Genomic DNA, 13,649 nt, shown 5'->3' with positions numbered 1-13,649 from the left:
TATATATATATATATATATATATATATATTATAGTATTTATTAGTATATTGTAGGTATATTTACATATGTTATACAAGTTTATAATTAAATTTTAAATATTTACTGACTAGCAGGTTAACAGCAAGTCAGCAATACAGAATAGTGTTTTTCGTATACATATATATGTATAACTTATATATACTTATATATATGTATAACTTAATATATATACTATATATACTTATATAAGTATATATATACTTATATATATGTATAACTTAATATATATATACTATATATACTTATATATATGTACTATATACTATATATACTTATATAAGTATATGTATAATTTAATAGATATACTATATATACTTATATACATGTACTATATACTATATATACTTATATAAGTATATGTATAATTTAATATATATATACTATATATACTTATATATATGTACTATATACTATATATATATACTATATATACTTATATACTATATATACTTATATACTACATATACTTATATATATGTATAACTTAATATATACACTATATATACTTATATACTATATATACTATATACTATATATACTTATATACTATACTATATATACTTATATATATGTATAACTTAATATATATACTTATATATATGTATAACTTAATATATATACTATATATACTTATATACTATATATGCTATATATACTTATATACTATATATACTATATATACTTATATACTACTATATATACTTATATATATGTACTATATACTATATATACTTATATATATGTACTATATACTATATATACTATGTATATAAGTATATATATACTTATATATATGTATAACTATAAGTACTATATATACTTATATACTATATATACTTATATATATGTATATAAGTATATATATATATATATATATATATATATACTCTTTTTTTTTATTTTTTTTATTTTTAATTTCACCGGTTAAACCGGTCCGGTTCCGGCTTTACCGGTTTAACTGGTTCCGGTTTCAAAAATATTGGAACCGGACCGGTAATTTTTAAATGGTTAACCGGAACCGGTTAATCGGTACTACCGGTTCCGGTTTAACCGGTCCGGTTACCGTTTTAACCGGTTAAACCGAACCGGTTAACCGGTTTACTAAAGGGTCACATTTCAGCACACCTCATGCAGCGCCACCGGGGGTGACAAAATCAGTTCTTGAAAAACATGATCCACCTAACCCGCTCAAATTTGGGCCAGTCATTGACCCGCCTAATTATTAGCTCAGTCGATTTCAGCCAGCCCATTTCAGCCTATATAAAGTTGGGTTGATATGCAGCTCAAATTGACCCATAAAAAATCTAGTCAACATATTTTTAAAAATACATTTGTTTTTATTTCATATGTTATAGTTAGTCATGATAAAGAAAGAAAATAATTTTATTTGATACTAAAATATTATTAGAAAACAAATAAAGAAATTAAAACTTTGTAAGAATTAGGCGGGATGTGTTATGACCCGCTTTTAATTAACCCATTTTAACCCAATGCATTTCAGTCCAAGTATTGTTTATTAACTCAGCCCATTTTGACCTACCAAATTCAGCTCAACCTGCCCATTTGACAACCCTAGCTACCAGCTACTTAGCTTCTTGCATGTATAAATATGTATAAATGGAAGGTCCACCTCTGGAAAGACTGTCTTAACACAAAAATCCCTTTTGTGAAAAGTAATGGAGATTGCTTACTACTTAGTCTCATTTTTATTTGCATTTACTTTAGTAGTAATATATGCATGGAGGTTGTTGAATTGGGCATGGTTTAGGCCAAAGAAACTGGAAAGATGCCTCAGAAAACAAGGTCTCAAAGGAAACTCTTACAAACTAATTTCTGGAGACCTCAAAGAGTCGTCCAAAAGCATTGAAGATGCTAAGTCCAAGCCATTGAATGTGTCTGATGATGACATATCACCCAGAATTCTCCCTTATATCATTGAAACAATCAAGAAACACGGTAAGTTTTCTTTTTTGTTTCCTATGATGGTATCTACAGTCCGGTACACGCAGTGAAATCCGATTAATTCGAATTCATGCTGGGAAGTCTCACTCAGACGATTCCATTCCTATGACTTGTATCCAAGCCTTTTAATTAAGAATGGACGGATACATTAAAAAAATTAGGAATTAGCTAAGAAATGTGTTGCTATCTATCAGTAAATAGCCCGTGGGTCGGATGATTTATTGATGCTAATCCGTCATTAACTTAGATTGGTGATAATTTTTTATTATTTAGCTACAAAAGTTATTATCGCTAATTTGTATTCATTTCTTAGTGTACTTACCAACCCGCCACAACTTTTAGGTGGGGGTAAATTAAGTTTTCAATTCTTATGGGATGTAAGAAAAAGTTGAGCTAAGAATTTTGAAATTACAATATTTTACAGGTAAAAACTGTTTTATGTGGGTTGGGCCGAAGCCTATGATACTTGTAAAGGACCCTGAGGTAATAAAGGACGTGTTTATCAAACATGCTCCCTATCATAAGCCAAATTCAACTCCCCTGACCAAGTTGTTGGTACAAGGAGTTGCAACTTACGAAGAGGATAAATGGGCAAAGCACAGAAAAATCCTCAATCCGGCTTTCCATATGGAGAAGATAAAGTTATTCTTCATTCTTTCCTTTCCCAACAAAATTTTCAAACATGTAATTTAAGTAAATAAAAATATGTCGTTATTAAATGAAATGGTCACACAATTCTAGAGTAAACTTCTCAATTGGTCACTCAAGTTGAGTAAATTATGTAGTAAAGTCACTCTGCTTTGTTTTGAACACCCCTTAAGAAAATACTAACTCCTACGAAAAAATAGGTAATTTGACTAAAATTCTCCTAATTAAACAAGTATTGACATTTAGTCACTTAATACTTAATAAGGGTCAATCTGAAAAGAAGGGTTAATTCTTTCTTAATTTAGTAAGTGAACACTCTTTTTTAATCGGAGGGAGTAACACTTTGCACCTAAAAATGACCTTAGCAAGCTCTTACCTTCTTTTCCTCATCCTAATTGGTGGCCAGATCAAAGACGATGGAGTTCTTTTTTTACTTATTTATCTAACAATTTTTAGTATTCTTCCTACCAACTAGTAGCTGTTGATAATTTGAAGTGTCAGCCAAAGTTTTATGCAAATAAGTGATTTTGCCTTTTAACATTTTAAGATAATATATATATATATATATATATATATATATATATATATATATATATATATATATATGTATGTATGTATATGTATATCTATATATATTCTTGGAGCTTTTGATTTTACAGTAAGAAGTTTGTTTCATCAGTTGAATAAATTTATTCATTTAGCTTATGCAGATTGTTCCCATCAATTTGTCGTGGTTTCTGCGTTTTGCTGTAAAAAAAAAGTTGTTTTAAATTAAAAAAATTCAATGTTTTGAATATCTCTTTTGAAATGTATAAATTTTTGTATGTCTTAAGATAGTTGGACGTCTCAATTTCTCTATAAAAGTATTCTGTAACAACTGATACATTATCGTGCATCAAACTCTAAATAGCTTCTACTAATACTTCCTTTCATTCCACAACTTCTTGACATGTACTTTACAAGTTTATTTTCTAGCAATTTCTCAGTACAATTCTGTTTTGTAATGACAATAATATTGATCCGATTAAGCTCGTCCCATTTGTCAGTTTGAGCTTGCATTTTCTCCTTCAATTTCAATGCAACTCATTACACACTTATTGTCATATTTGTAAAATGTTTGTACTAATTAGTATGGAATGCACATGCAACGCGCATGTTCGCGAAAACTAGTTTGTATAAATATGGTAGAATAGGCAGAGAATTTAAATTTAGATTTCCTCGCCACCCAAAAGCATAAGATATTTCCACGAAAGGGCGGAACTAGGGGAATGAAGGGGGTTCATCTGAATCTTCTTCGTTGAAAATTGTATATATACAAGATATTGAATAACCTTGGCTTTTTGGTTCTCCATCACTGTTCACGTGTTTGGGGTATGAGAAAAAGGATCTGGCTTACGTGACGTGTTGAATATGAAGTGTTAAGCTTTAAATAAGATACACATTTCAATGAAAAAAACTCATCTCCAAGGACGCACAAAAAAGTTTATCACCACTTGTATTCATACCACAAATTCATGACATCAACTTTTCTTTCATTCTGTTTTCTTATTTTCATTTTCACCCCCTCTAGCTTGCAAATATAGCCTAAGTTTCTTGCACTAACGAGTGATTCACAAATATGTAGCATATGCTTCCAGCATTTCATATGAGCTGCAGTGAGATGGTGAACCAATGGGAGGAGGCTGTCTCAGTGAAGGGAACATCTTGCGAACTCGATATATGGCCTTACCTTCAAAGATTTAGTAGTGATGCGATTTCACGCACAGCCTTTGGAAGCAATTATGAAGAAGGGCGAAAGATATTTGAGCTTCAAAAGGAACAAGCTGAGCATGTCATTGAAGTGTCTCGTACGTTATATATTCCAGGATGGAGGTAATAAAAAGTTATTTTTCCCGAGTTTAAGTTATGTATTACGAAATTCGTCGCTAATCTGTTGTTAAATGGTCCCTAACTAACATATTCTTTTTTTAATAATGATGTCTAATCCATCATTTAATAGGATTAGTAATGATCTTTTGCTATTTAGGACAGAAATTTTCCTTTAATAACAAGTTTGATAAGCTATGCTATTTTGTGTTTTGATGATTTGACAAATCTACTCGAGAAACTAGATATGTCTTCAGAGGGACCATATATGTTTACAGAGGGAATGAATGAGGGACCAGATGTGATCAGGTTCCCTAGCCGTTGCTCGGTCAACTCTACATCTGTAAAACGGCTGACACTGTACCGACTGGACAGTGCAGTAGCACAGCTATAGTGTGCTAGTGGACAATGCAATGTCCCTTTCATCTCAACACTTGATCCTCATATATAAACAATATTATACAAGAGAAACCCTAACACTTTGAAATAAAAAAGAATATGTTGTTCTCAAGAGGCAGTTGCTGCTGCTTCCAAAGTGCTCTTTCAAAGATCAAAGCTGCAACAACTAAAAGAACCAGTTCCGTATTCAATGTCTAGGTCTTAGGTTCTTTTAGTTGTTAAATCTTTGTTTTTTATTCTTTACTTGTATTCCTACACGGCTTTCAAGAAGTGTAATAATAGGATAGATCTACAACGTTTTGTTAAGTTAATGTTTTAATTAATTTTGAAACATTTCATCTGATAAAAGTTTTTCAAACTAAATGAATGTGAATTTGAAGATACATTCTTCATTTAGTATTTTATGTTTTAGGTTCTTGAAAGTTACATGAAAGTTGCATGTATTTTAAGAAAAATTCATGAATCTATTTTAAATCCTATTTAATGAAAACTTTTATGTTATGTAATTTTTATCCTATAAATAGGGTTTCATTCTTTTGGAAAAGGTAAGCACTTGAAGAAAACAATTTCCCCTTAAAAATTTAGAGAGACATTGATCATAAGGTGAAATCACCAATTCAAGAATAGAAGAGCAACTTTCTTGAATGCTACTTGTTGTGGCTTAGTTGAATCCCGAAGATAGAGTTGTTATTTATTCTTCCGTTTGCTCGTGGGAGAGACTCCAACTATCTTCAAGAAACGTCTTAACGTGCCTCTAAGCCAAGCAAGTTTATTTTGGATTTCTTTTATTATTATCATTCTTGTTCTAACAATTTGAAGATAGTTGTCTCTATGGCTACTACATCAACATTGAATGGTGTTCCATCTCTGCCTAATCCTAATTTTGAAATATTCGATGGCAAAGACTTTCCTAGATGGCGTGGAAAGATGGAATTCTTTTTAAGACGATTGAAGTTGGCATATGTTCTTGAACAACCTTGTCCTAATGCTCCTGGTTATGAGGTAACAACTGACGAGGCTACTTTGATTAAAGAACAAATTGCCAAGTGGAAAGATGATGATTATTTATGTAAGAATTATATTCTTGGAGGAATGTCCAACAAATTTTATGATCAATATTATACCAAGTGCAAATTTGCTAAGGATATTTGGGACACTCTCCAAAATATCTATTTGGCAGAAGAGGCGAGTTCAAAGAAATTTCTTGTTTCAAACTATATGGAGTTCAAAATGGTTGATGATAAGTCAATCACTGAATAAGTGCAAGAATTCCAACTTATAGCTAATAAAATTGCTATCTCTGGAATTGCTCTTGATGAAAATTTTCATGTTGGTGCTATTGTCTCGAAACTTCCTTCCTCTTGGAAAGAATACAGAAGCAAACTCTTACACAAGAAAGAAGATTAGACTCTTGAGCAATTGTTGCAGCATTTGCAAATTGAACAAGAGACTCGATATCGTGACAATAATATTTTGAAGGAACCCGTCATGAAAGCTCATGTGGTTGAAGAAAAATCAACCAAGAAGGAATCTGTTAATAAGAAAATTCCGAAGGCAAAGAGAAGTACGAATTTTAAGCAGTACTAGCACCAATTCTAAGTCGGTTGAATGTTACCACTGTCACAAATTTGGTCACTATGCGCGTGATTGTAAAATTCTTAAAGCTGAAAAGAAGAAAGAAAAGGCAAATAATCATGGAAAAGATGAATTTGTAGCAATGGTTACCGAAGCATTTGTAGCAGGAAATCAAGTGGAATGGTGGATAGACACTGGCGCAACTCGTCATATATCAGGTGATCGAAATGCTTTCATGACCTATGAATTAGTGGGGGACGATAAAGTTTTGTATATGGGAAACTCATCCTCTGCTAAGGTTGTGGGAAAAGGAACTGTTGAATTGAAGTTTACTTCCGGAAAGATAGTTACGCTGATGGACGTATTGCATGTTCCTGAAATTCGGAAGAACTTGGTGTCAGGTACGCTTCTTTCGAAGCATGGTTTTAGAATTATTTTTGAGGCAGATAAATTTATATCGTCTAAAAATGGCATATTTGTTGGAAAAGGCTATGCTACAAATGGAATGTTCAAACTCAATATTGATAATGAAAATATTTCTGCTTATATTGTGGAGTCTCTAGATTTATGGCATGAACGTCTTAGTCATGTGAATTTTAGATCCATACAACTTATGGTGAAAAATGGATTAATCAAGGACTGTGGAAAAGATCATACTACTAAGTGTCTTACTTGTAGTAAATGCAAGATAACAAAGAAACCTTTTAAGACGGTTGAAAGGACATCCACACTTTTGGAATTAATTCACACAGATATCTGTGAGATGGATTGTTTGTCACGTCATGGTAAGAGATATTTTATCACTTTCATTGACGATTACTCAAGATATACATATGTCTTTTCATTAAGAACTAAAGATGCGGCATTTGAGTCTTTCAAAACATATAAAGCAGAAGTTGAAAATAAATTGAGTTTGAAGATTAAATCAATTAGATCTGATAGAGGTGGAGAATATTTAAAATCAGATTTTATTGATTTTTGTGAAAAAGAAGGCATTGAAAAACAATTGACTACATCTTATACACCACAACAAAATGGTGTAGCAGAAAGGAAAAATAGGACTTTCATAGAAATGGTTAATTCTATGCTTTATGGATCTGGTATGCTTGGAAATTTGTGGACTGAAGCCTTACTTTCAGCCTGTCATATTTTGAATCGAATACCTTCCAAGAAACTTGAGGCATCCCCTTATGAACTTTGGAAGAACCGAAAGCCAAATATAAATTATTTTAAAGTATGGGGTTGTTTGGCTCATGTTAGATTACCAGATCAACATTTGGCTAAGGCTGACTATAGAGGAGTAGATTGTGTGTTTATTGGTTATTCTCAGACCAGTAAGGCTTATAGATTCTTAAATCTTGAGACTTCAAGTCCTCACACAATTATTGAATCCTTACATGCTAACTTTTTTGAGAATATATTTCCTAAGAAAAAGGAATCTTTAGAACAAGATGCAAGTTCTTTTACATCTCCTCTTAAAAGGAAAACAGTTGAGTCCGTGGAAGAAAGCCATCTGAGGCGCAGTATAAGATCAGCCCAGCCAAAGAACTTTGGACCTGATTTTCAAGTATATTTGGTTGAAAAAGATCTTGAAAGTTACGCTGAAGCAATATCTTCCCATGATGCTCCTTTTTGGCGTTAAGCTATTGATGATGAAATGCATTCTATCATGTCAAATAATACATGGATTTTATCAAATCTTCCTCTTGGGTGTAAACCTATTGGTTGTAGATGGATATTTAGGAAGAAATTAAAGTCTGATGGTACTATAGATAAGTACAAAGCTCGCTTGGTAGCAAAAGGTTTTACTCAAATGAAAGATATTGATTATTTTGATACATTTTCACCTGTAACTCGGATGACATCTATTCGGCTCTTAATTGCTTTAGCAGCAATTCATAATATGATAATTCATCAAATGGATGTTAAGACTGCGTTTTTGAATGGAGATCTAGATGAAGAAGTTTACATGAAACAACCAGAGGGGTTTATCATTCATGGTCAGGAACACAAAGTTTGTAAGCTTCGTAAATCTCTTTATGGATTAAAACAATCCCCAAAGCAATGGCATGAGAAATTTAGAAAGGCCATGATTTCTAATGGCTACTCAATCAATGGTGGCGATATATGCATATTCAGTAAATTTCAAGAAAATTCTGGAGTTATAATTTGTCTCTATGTGGATGACATGTTGATCTTTGGAACTGATATTGAAAGAGTTAAAGAAACAAAATCATTTCTTGCATCTCAGTTTGAAATGAAGGATCTTGGAGAAGCTGATGTAATTTTGGGTATTAAAATTGTGAGATCAGCTAATGGTTTGACTCTTACTCAAGCAAGTTATATTGAGAAAGTTCTGAAGAGGTTTGGTCATTTTGATGACAAGCCTGCTCCTACACCATTTGATCCTAGCATCAAACTAGTGCGAAACTCTAGTGACGTTCTTGATCAATTGACGTATTCTCAAATTGTTGGGAGTCTTATGTATGCCATGCATTGTACCAGGCCAGATATTGGTTATGCAGTAGGAACTTTGAGCAAGTTTACCAGTAACCCTGGAGTTGAACATTGGAATGCCTTAATTCGTGTTTTAAGGTATCTAAAGGGAACGATTAATAATGGCCTACATTATTATACCTTTCCAGCAGTTATTGAAGGCTATAGTGATGCTACTTGGAATTCTGATCCAAATGACTCTAAATCTATTACTGCTTGGCTTTTCACTTTGGCCGGAGCAGCAATCTCTTGGAAATCAAAGAAGCAGACATGTATTACTCACTCAACCATGGAGTCAGAATTTATAGCTATGTCTTCTGCTGGAGAAGAAGCTGACTGGCTTCGAAGTATGCTGATAGAAATTCCTATGTGGAGTAAGCCAATGCCACCTTTGACTATTTATTGTGATAATAAAGCTGCTATTTTTCGGGCTTCAAGTGATTGTTACAATGGAAAATCGAGGCAAGTTCGTCTCAAACACAATCATGTGAGTAGACTATTGGAGGATGGCATAATATCGCTTCAATATGTGAAGTCCAGATTTAATCTAGCAGATCCTTTGTCTAAAGGGTTAGGCAAAGAGTTAGTAATGGAAACTTGTAAAGGGATGGGAATAAAGCCTGTTGTAAATTAATTGTACTTTATGGTAACCCTACCTAATGATGTAATCTTAGGTTCAAAGGGAAAAACAAGTAAAGTTACAATTGTGGAGCACATCAATAAAATTTCCATTTCTTCAAAGAGTGAGTAAATGTGCATAGGTTGAGATTCTATTCTCTTAATAAATCTATAAGACCGATCTCGGTTGGAGTTAGTATGACGACTCTTGATAGATTTACCAATATTCCTACTGTAGAGGAGGATGAGATTATATTCTCTTAATAAGTCTATAAACCGGTATCGGTTGGAGTGTGTAGGAACCCTCTTGATAGATTTACCGACACTTTGCTGTAAAGGAGGATGAGATTAAATTCTCTTAATGAATTCATAGACTATTTGGTCGGAGTATGCAAAGTTACTCTTGATGAATTCACCGCGCTAAGTGCGAAGTGGAGGCCGCTTCAATAATATTTTTAACAGGGAAATCTTAAAGCACTTAGTTTAAAGGATTCAGGACACATGGCCGTAAGGTGTCGAAGGATTACGATTTTCACCGGAACATAGTAATGTGCGTGGAAATTTTTCTACTTCATTTAATGATCTACTCTGTTCAAGATTCGTTCACTAAGTAGTCAATGATTTAGAATGTATTCACTAGCTAATGGTTCAAGTCCTAAAGACACCATTATTGATGCATATTACTAGATTAATGTCTCAAAATATTTTCAAAATTTCTTGAAACAAGTGGGGGATTGTTAAGTTAATGTTTTAATTAATTTTGAAACATTTCATCTGATAAAAGTTTTTCAAACTAAATGAATGTGAATTTGAAGATACATTCTTCATTTAGTATTTTACGTTTTAGGTTCTTGAAAGTTACATGAAAGTTGCATATATTTTAAGAAAAATTCATGAATCTATTTTAAATCCTATTTAATGAAAACTTTTATGTTATGTAATTTTATCCTATAAATAGTGTTTCATTCTTTTGGAAAAGGTAAGCACTTGAAGAAAACAATTTCCCCTTAAAACTTTAGAGAGACATTGATCATAAGGTGAATCACCAATTCAATAATAGAAGAGCAACTTTCTTGAATGCTACTTGTTGTGGCTTAGTTGAATCCCGAAGATAGAGTTGTTATTCATTCTTCCGTTTGCTCGTGGGAGAGACTCCAACTATCTTCAAGAAACGTCTTAATGTGCCTCTAAGCCAATCAAGTTTATTTTGGATTTCTTTTATTATTATCATTCTTGTTCTAACACGTTTGTTGGTTTATATTCTTGGCTAGAGTTAGTGAAGGCGTGATTGGGTTCTTGGCTAGAGTTCGTCAAGAGTTGTCTTTGCAATAGAGTTATTGTAAAGGGTTTACAATAGAGGTACTGTAAGGGGTAGGGATTAAGAGTTAATTCGTAGGTTACAATAGGTTGTAATATGGAATTGCTTTATTTTTGGAAATCCTACTGGGGTAGGTTGTGGTTTTTAATCTCTTGAGCAAGGAGTTTTCCACGTAAATATCTTGTGTTATTTACTTGAGGGAACAGGTAGAGAACCTGGTTCTCTATCCTGTTTGATGGACTTATATATTCTATCAAAGTTAAATACATTGATAGGAGTGAATATTCTTTAGGCGTGTATATAATTTATACCCTTCTTTCCCATATCTAAGTCCAAATAGGATCGGGAAAAGAAGTAAAAATGGTGATTGTTTGATGACAATATACATGTTTTTGTTTGTTAAACTAATGCAGGTTTATGCCAACTAAGAGAAATAGAAGGATGAAGGAGATTGAGAAAGAAGTTCAAGCAACAATTAGGGGAATCATTGATAAAAGAGTGAAGGAAATGAAAGCAGGGGAGGTCAATACCGGTGACTTATTAGGTATATTGTTGGAATCCAACTTTAAAGAAATTGAACAACATGGTAACAAGAATTTTGGTATGACTAGACGAGAGGTCATCGAGGAATGTAAATTGTTCTATTTTGGGGGGCAAGAGACCACCTATGTTTGGCTTGTATGGACTATGGTTTTGTTAAGCAGGCATCCAGACTGGCAAGCTCGTGCTAGAGAAGAGGTTTTACAAATCTTTAGTGATAACATGCTAGAATTTGATGGACTAAATTGCTTGAAAATTGTAAGCTATTTAGAATTTACCTTTTTTAAAAAATAAAATAAAAAAATCTCCACGATATATGGTGCTACTTTTATTTAGCGCGGATTAAGGATCTAAACTTGATAAGTTTGAAGTTTAGGTTCTTAGCATTGAACTCATCGTATTTTTGAAATTATAGGTTCAGAATTTAAAATTTCTTGAAATTTTAGTGCACACAAACACTCCCTCTATTCCATTTAGTGGGACACATTTTTTTTAGTTTTTTTTTTCTTTTCTGAAAATAATAATACATTTCTAATTGAAAACAATTTAATCTTTTAACTTCTCATTTATCCTTGATGACATGCTTTTATAGCCAAAGAAATGTCAATGAATGTTAAGGATTACAAGTTTAAAAGTCTTCTTTTCTTTTTAATTTTGTTCCTAATCAAATAGTGATTATGCGTGTGTATATTTGGTTTGTGGAAAATATTATATTCAGCTGAAGATCTGAACATAGGCTCCATCAGCCTCAGGTTATCTCTTTCTTGATTTCTTTATTACTATGCTAATTCTATACCAAACTCCTTTTAACCATAGGTGACAATGATTTTAAACGAGTCTTTAAGGCTATATCCACCAGTTGGAGTGCTTGATCGACGTATTGCAACCAATACCAAGCTAGGGGAACTAAGTTTACCAGCTGGAGTGATGCTCTCAATTCCAATAAATTTAGTGCATCATGACAAGGAAATATGGGGCGAAGATGCAAAAGAGTTCAAGCCAGAGAGATTCAGTGAAGGCGTTTCAAAGGCAACAAAGGGCCGAATGACATTTTTCCCATTTGGTGCAGGACCTCAGATATGCATTGGACTAAACTTTGCAATGATAGAAGTGAAGATGGCTTTGGCTATGATTCTACAACGCTTCTCCTTTGAGCTATCTCCTTCTTACACACATGCGCCGCAGTCTAGAATAACTATGCAACCCCAATGTGGTGCTCCTCTTATATTGCACCGGTTGTAAGTGTAGAGACTTGCATGAATTTCCTTATTCGATGAATAACTATGGTAAAGCCAACATAAGTTGAAACATTTTGCAGCTCTGGCCTCTGCTTTCTTGCAATCAAAGGCTAGATTATTCAATTACGTGATTGTTTATGTGGAAAGTCCCTTTACCGATACCAAGGGGAACCATGAATTAGAAAAATAGGTACTGCTCTCCGTCGGTCGTAACAATGATCGATGTTAAGAAATTTCTTAACTAGGCTTTGTTTGTTTTTTTTTTTTTTAATATTCAATGACTCAATGTTTGAGAATTTTACAGAAATAATGGATGTTCTCTAATGGCCTAGAGCTAACTCTATCTATATCTTGAATTGAATGAATTGTCTAGCGCATGTTGGCTGGAAACGATATATATATTTGTGTAATTAAAATCTATATTATATATGACTATATGTAATTAAGTATTTAGTTTATATTTAGTAGTAGTAGAGACAAGAAGCTTTTAGTCTTAAGGATTTTAGGTCTTTTATTAATTTACTAGATGGCGTATGCCCGTGCTGCGCATGGGCCCAACACATTGAATTATAGTGTATCTATGTGTGTGTAGTTGCGTTTGGGTAGTGATAATATATATATTTTATATTGCTAATAAACATAAATAAGTTTGCACTATATATATATATATATATATATATATATATATATATATATATATATATATATATATATATATATATATATATATATATATATATATATATATACAACAACAACAACAACCCAGTGAAATCCCACATCGTGGGGTCTGGGGAGGGTAGAATGTACGCAGACCTTACTCCTACCAAGGTAGGATGGCTGTTTCCGAGAGACCCTCGGCTCAATAGAAGCAGAAAAAGGGAGTCAGATAAGGTTAAAAGATTCAAAACGATATTGCAATGAATTATATATATATATATATATATAT

General features: G+C 32.6%; 1 protein-coding gene across 1 annotated transcript; it reads left to right on the top strand.

The window, feature by feature from the left end:
• The first annotated feature begins 1,680 nt into the window (after positions 1–1,680).
• LOC132619314 (cytochrome P450 CYP72A219-like) lies at positions 1,681–12,823 on the top strand. The gene is made up of 6 exons (XM_060334252.1): positions 1,681–1,996; positions 2,427–2,643; position 2,744; positions 4,275–4,522; positions 11,336–11,720; positions 12,279–12,823. The coding sequence occupies exons 1-6, from the start codon at positions 1,717–1,719 to the stop codon at positions 12,702–12,704; spliced, it is 1,557 nt and encodes a 518-aa protein (XP_060190235.1). The 5' UTR covers positions 1,681–1,716; the 3' UTR covers positions 12,705–12,823.
• The last annotated feature ends 826 nt before the right edge of the window (positions 12,824–13,649 follow it).

Source organism: Lycium barbarum, chromosome 11 (genome assembly GCF_019175385.1).
Source record: "Lycium barbarum isolate Lr01 chromosome 11, ASM1917538v2, whole genome shotgun sequence".
In the NCBI taxonomy this organism is placed as follows: Eukaryota; Viridiplantae; Streptophyta; class Magnoliopsida; order Solanales; family Solanaceae; genus Lycium; species Lycium barbarum.
This window is presented reverse-complemented; position numbering and strand designations above follow the sequence as displayed.